This window comes from Odocoileus virginianus, chromosome 27 (genome assembly GCF_023699985.2).
Source record: "Odocoileus virginianus isolate 20LAN1187 ecotype Illinois chromosome 27, Ovbor_1.2, whole genome shotgun sequence".
NCBI lineage: Eukaryota > Metazoa > Chordata > Mammalia > Artiodactyla > Cervidae > Odocoileus > Odocoileus virginianus.
In genome coordinates, this window is record NC_069700.1 from 25909264 (window position 1) to 25915901 (window position 6638).

General features: G+C 46.6%; 1 protein-coding gene across 3 annotated transcripts in view; it reads right to left on the bottom strand.

Annotated features, from left to right (window-relative positions):
• Positions 1–1322, bottom strand: part of CDC5L (cell division cycle 5 like) — a 48995-nt gene extending 47673 nt beyond the window's left edge. The window contains exon 1 of one of the 3 annotated variants that reach the window (XM_020890786.2): positions 1033–1322. In XM_020890786.2, coding sequence (XP_020746445.2) covers positions 1033–1077 — 45 coding nt within the window. In that variant the 5' untranslated portion in view covers positions 1078–1322. Of the gene's footprint in view, positions 1–667; positions 745–1032 lie in introns of those variants that run through there. The other 2 variants (XM_020890784.2, XM_070456358.1) reach the window with 2 other exon arrangements.
• Between the last annotated feature and the right edge of the window lie 5316 nt (positions 1323–6638).

Consider the following 6638-nt stretch of genomic DNA (forward strand, 5'->3'; position numbering starts at 1 on the left):
TACTATGTGCCAGGCTCTGTTCTAAATATTCCAAATGTAGTGAGTGACTCATTTAATTCTGAGAGATAAGTATTATTATCATCCCCATTAGAAAACTGAGTCTCTGAGAGGTTAACAATCCCAGCATCAAACAGGATGTGATGCTTGCAAAAAAAAAAAAAAAAAAAACCCACAAAAGCAAACCATAACAAATGGATGAAACAGGTGTCCAGGGACCACTGCGGGTGCAACTACTTTTTACCAGATGACCAGGCAAAAATTCCAGAAGAGTTTCTAAACTGTTTTTGAAGGAAGGTCAGAAAGATGCCAAGTAGGAGGAGGATACTCCAAGAAGGTGAAAGATGTAAAAAGACAGCGTGTGCTAGGGAAACTGACAAGTTCAGCGCACTATGAACAGAAACTGCACGAAAACCTTGTTTCTATTTTAGTCCCCTACTGTTCTTCACGATCCACTATATCTCTGGAAGCAAAGAGACTACGGTAGGCCTATCTGGCTACTATCCAAGGTGAAGCGGAGAGACAGGCCTTGGGTGACGGGAGGCCGGACAAGTTACGCCGCGGTAACAGATGACCGCGGGGACGCGGGTACAACCGGGTATTTAGGACCTGGCACTGAAACTGCTTCCCCTCTGCAAGGAAGGAAAGAACAAAGTTGTGGCCACAGCACCTCTTCATTTTTGAACAGCAAAGAGAGTCGCGGTGCCTAGGATGAGGAACCGGGGGAGCGGAACCGACTATCGCGATTGTCCTGTGTCCCTCTCCCACTGTGAGTTCACCACGGTGGAGAGCGCGTCAGCTCAACGAATGTTCACTGAGGGCCTAACGAGTGCCTAGCAGGTAATCAAGCGGTTAAATCACGGTCCCTGTCCTTGGGATGGTCAGATAACTGAGGACCAGGCACAGGGGAAAAGCCCCGCACTGCCCCCCACGCAGACCCTGAGGGCATCCTCCCCGCCTCCCGGACCTCTGCGCGCGTGCGCACCCGCAGCCGGAGGGGCGGAGGGCAGCTGACGGCGGGAAAAGAGGACCTACCTCGGTATTCCTCCACACGCCCCCCTTGATCATAATTCGAGGCATCTTGGCGGCGGGGTGTCTCGGCAAGCGGCCGAACGGAGCTTCCGAGAAGTAGTAACGGCGCGGCGGCCACGGGCCCCAAAGCCGCCACTTCCTCCAAGCGCGACCTTCTGCTTTGAAGAGCTCTGCGCAAGCGCGGGGGCGGGGTGAGGAAAGAGCAGGAGTAGCAAGTCTCGCGAGAACTGGAGTGACTGGAAGGAAATAAGTGCCTCGATGGTAAAGCTCTACTCTAGGAAGACTGACAGCAAACCAGCAAACCACTGTAGCCAAAGTACTCGAAGCCGCGCGCATGCCCAAAATAGGTTGGAAGAAACCACGGCTTTCGCGAGATGTCGGCGTTGGCTCTGGGCTGGGAATGTAGTCCTGGGATTGGTCGTGACGTCACGTTGTGGCAGAGAATAGGAACGTCTCGCCTGTAGAGTTTAAGCTCAGCTGGTCTAAAAATAGCGTTGATAATTTATTAATTTACCACTTTATTAAGCATTCAACGACCAGGAATTTATTCAAAGAATATTCATGGAAAGGCAATAGCTTATTTAAATCTAAATTTCGTAACCTGCAAAATGGATATAATAATAGTGCCAACTTCATAGGGTTGTCCTAAGGATTAAATAAGGGTTTCCTTGGAGGCTCAGATGGTAAAAGAATCTGCCTGCAATGCGGAAGACCCGGGTTCTATCCCTGAATGGAAAAGATCCTCTGAAGAAGGAAATGGCCACCCACTCCAGTATTCTTGCCTGGAGAATTCCATAGACAGAGGAGCCTGGAGGGGTATAGTCCATGGGGTCGCAAAGTGGCACACGACTGAGCAACTAACAAGGATTAAATGAGATCGTAAACCCATCGTAGTATCTGATACATAAGAAGTGCTCACAAAAATGGCAACTGTTACTGCGAGAAGCGCAAACCCAGGTAATCAGAGGTTGTCTCAGAAACGGTCATGTCAGAGTTTTCCATTTATTGCTCTTCAGTCTACATGGATTAATATTAATAGCAGAGAGCTACCGTTGATAGGCGCTGGTATTAGGCCAACTTGATCGGGGCTGAAATCTTGGCTCCTTCATCAGTAATAATCATACTGAATCTCAGTATCCTCGTTTGAAAAGTGGAGTTGACAGTTCATACCTCATAAATCTGACGGGCAAATTAGTTGAGACCAAAAACCCAGTGAGATAGGGATTGCTAAACTGCAATTCCACCTCACTTGGTTTCCTTCTCCATTGAAAAATATCTCTTTGGAGCTAGTCCTGGAACGGATGTAAATAATCAGGAGACTGGGATACACACTACATATCTAACTAACTTCTTTCTCTTTATATTTATTCATTTTCCCCTTTGCCTCTTCTGAAAAAGCTACAGAACTTTCTGATTATATATATATTTTTGCCATGAAATGGAAACTTGTATTAATAAAATCACTACTTGGTTAAGAGGACACAGTGTCAGATTATGAAGAACACAGACTTTGCCGTTTGTCGTGTAAGATGTCAGTCCACTCCTGTCTCTGCTGTCAGCTGGCTGTGTGACTGGTGGCAAACCATTTTCTATCTCTGAACCTCTGTTGGCAGTGCTCTTCTGTGGGATGCGTGACCATTACTTCCTGCCCACCCCAGCCTCAACATCCACTCAGTTGCAGTGGTCATCGTTTGTCTCTCTGTCACACACACATTGGCCAATTGGTCTGATCGAAGCTGAGCCAGTGAAGTCTCCTCCCCAGGAATTCCGACACTGAAACCTAGAAGAGGAGGCTCTCTCTGCTAGCTGAGGAATCTCTAACATGTGACACCCTGGAGTTGTCTGCCACCATGTTTTGTACAATGTAGACTAAGAAGAGAAGAAAGTGGGTCCCAGGTGCATTGAGAGAAGCAGAGAGGAGAGTATAGAAGGACAGAGGTAGGTCTTGGCTGTGCCACTGTTCCTGGATGCAACCTGTTCCTTAGTCCTTGGTGCATCCCTGTCCTTGAGTTCTAATGATTACTTCCCCTTTTGGCTTTAGCCAGATAAGAGTTGGGTTTCTGTTATTTATAAGCCAGATTCCTAGCTTATCCAGAGTTGAACCTATCCTCTCTCAAAAGCCATTTCAGATCTAACATCCCAAGAGCCTTCTCCTTCCCACTCAGGACCACCTTTACCCTCTATGTCAGCTTTTTACCAACTAGAAAAAGGTGCCACTTCCTGCAGGCACTGGTGAAAAACTGTCAATGAACTATTGATGTTTGAAGAACAGGACACTTACTCTAAGAAAATTAGATCACACATGTCTGCGACACAAACTGCACCCCCTTACAGACATGTGTTGTACAACATGCCCACCAGGACAGAGAAGCCCTATTAAAAGTTCCCCAACACACCCTTGAATGCATACATGTCCCAGTGAAATTCTAATATCCCTTTTTTTTACCATCAAGAAACTGTGCAAGAAAGGGTGAAAACTAGGGTCAAAAGCCTGTGACAACCCCAAGGCATGGCAAGGGGCTAGGAGTAGTCACCCTCATCATCTTCATCATCTCCCCAAATAAGGATATGGAATTTAAGTAGAAATACTCTGATGCTTTGCAAATATAATTTCAAGACAGGTCCTCCAGCCCTTCCCTCCATCTACCAGATTGCCACCCATAAGCTCCTCCCTGGGCATCCAGTTACTACAAAATGGAATTCCATGCATCCTAAATGCTAGTAATGCATACCATAATGTTAACCATGGTTAATCATCTAAATTGGCTTGAGTTTCACCTAGCCCAGTACTCCCTTGTGGTGTATCAGTTGTAGCTTGTAATTTTTTTTCTCACTCATCTTCATGATCGTTATTTCTGGGGTGCCCTGGGGTGCCCTGGTGCTTCAGATTTACATTTCTCGCAGGAGATTGATTTTTCCCACGCTTATACACCAGATCCCAAACTCACATGCCCAGTTACATCCAGAACAGTTCCACTTGTGTGTGTCACAGGTTTCTCAAATTCAACTTCCAAAAATTGAGCTCCTGTGAGAGCCCTGGTGGTCCAGTGGTTCGGACTCTGTGCTTTCACTGCCAAGCGCCTGGGTTTACTCCAGGAACTAAGATCCCACAAGCTGCATGGTCAGTTCAATTCAGTTCAGTCGCTCAGTTGTGTCTGACTCTTTGCGACCCCATGAATCGCAGCACGCCAGGCCTCCCTGTCCATCACCAACTACTGGAGTTTACTCAAACTCATGTCCATCGAGTCGGTGATGCCATCCAGCCATCTCATCCTCTGTTGTCCCCTTCTCCTCCTGCCTCCAATCCCTCCCACCATCAGGGTCTTTTCCAATGAGTCAACTCTTCACATGAGGTGGCCAAAGTATTGGAGTTTCAGCTTCAACATCAGTCCTCCCAATGAACACCCAGGACTGATCTCCTTTAGCATGGACTGGTTGGATCTCCTTGCAGTCCAAGGGACTCTCAAGAGTCTTCTCCAACACCACAGTTCAAAAGCTTCAATTCTTCGGCGCTCAGCTTTCCCTATAGTCCAACTCTCACATCCATACATGACCACTGGAAAAACCATAGCCTTGACTAGACGGACCTTTGTTGGCAAAGTAATGTCTCTGCTTTTTAATATGCTATCTGGTTAGTCATAACTTTCCTTCCAAGGAGTAAGTGTCTTTTAATTTCATGGCTGCCATCACCATCTGCAGTGATTTTGGAGCCCCTCAAAATAAAGTCTGACACTGTTTCCACTGTTTCCCCATCTATTTCCCATGAGGTGATGGAACCAGATGCCATGATCTTAGTTTTCTGAATGTTGAGTTTTAAGCCAACTTTTTCACTCTCCTCTTGCACTTTCATCAAGCGGCTTTTTAGTTTCTCTTCAGCTGCATGGCGGAGCCAAAAAAAAAAAAAAAAAAATTGAGTTCCCTCTAGAAAACCTATACTTCTCCAGTATTCCTTATTTCAAGGGATAGCACAGGGCTGGCATGTATGGTTGGGTTAGTGGTTCATTGCATAAGGGACAAATAGAGGCTGAAATCTAGCTTGCGTACTGCTCGTGAAGTAGCACATCCACGGAACCGTGTCCATCAAGAAAGCATCTTTCTCTAGGTGAGCAAAGACACTATATGGTCTGGACACCACATGTTGCCCTGGCAAGAGCACCACCTGTTGCCACTTTTCCTTCTCTCATACTTTTCTCCCACTCGTATCCAAGTCATCCCAGAGTCTTGCCATTTTCATCTCCAGTTCCTGTCCTATGTGCCACCTCTGTTCTGTGTTTCCAGAAAGAGCAAATAAAAATACAGAGTTCCCAGTTAAATTTGAATTTCAAATAGACAGTCAGTGATTTTTAGCATAATTATGCCCCATGCCTTCCTTCTGTCCTCTCTTTCCAAAAGAACCCTAGCTTTTTTCTCCAGCCCACGCTCCGCTCAGCCAAGAGAACACATTTCTAGGCAGATGGTCACACCCATGCTCACACCATCACCACTAGAAGCTGCCCCCACACCCTCTCTGTATTTGCTGGACTCAGACACATTTCTTCAGAAAACAAGCCATTGGGATTTGGGGCTTCTTATTTGATATGAGGCTGGGTTTCTCCCTGTGCACCACGAAATATTTAGTTTTCATGGATTTCTTACAAAGTCCAGATTTGGGAGCCTCAAGTAAGTAGTGGCCACCCCACACCCCGGGGAGGCTCAGGCCATAACCCCTGTGGAGTTCCCTGGGGTTGGAAGAACACAAGACATCTCAAGTGGGCTCCCAGTCTTTCCCGAGTCCACTCGAACATGGCCAGTAGATGCGCTAAATCAGCATCAGAACTTCTAACTACAAGGGATGATGGGGCCGGGGGGTTCCTTTAGTGCATTTCAGGCCCAAATGGGAAGAATGGTCTCAGGACAAAAAGATGTGAGAGGGCCAAGGCAGGGGACCAAAGGGAGAAGGGATGAGTCAAGGGAGACAGTCAAGGGAGAGAGGAGTGAGTCTGGTCAAGGGAGAAGGAATGAGTCCAAAGACTCCATGGTTGGAATATTACTCAGCCATTAAAAAGAATTCCTTTGAATCAGTTCTAATGAGATGGATGAAACTGGAGCCCATTATACAGAGTGAAGTAAGCCAGAAAGATAGACCATTACAGTATACTAACACATATATATGGAATTTAGGAAGATGGTAACGATAACCCTATATGCAAAACAGAAAAAGAGACTCAGATGTATAGAACAGACTTGTGGACTCTGTGGGAGAAGGCGAGGGTGGGATGTTTCAAGAGAACAGCATCGAAATATGTATATTATCTAGGGTGAAACAGATCACCAGCCCAGGTTGGATGCATGAGACAAGTGCTCGGGCCTGGTGCACTGGGAAGACCCAGAGGGATCGGGTGGAGAGAGAGGTGGGAGGGGGGACCGGGATGGGGAATACATGTAAATCCATGGCTAATTCATTTCAATGTGTGACAAAAACCACTGCAATGTTGTAAAGTAATTAGCCTCCAACTAATAAAAATAAATGGAAAAAAAAAAAAAAAAAGACTCAATGGAGGCAGCGCCTTGCCCTTCGCAGGGGCTTTACCCAGGACTTGGGTGCCCTGCACTTGGAGGCTACTCCCAGA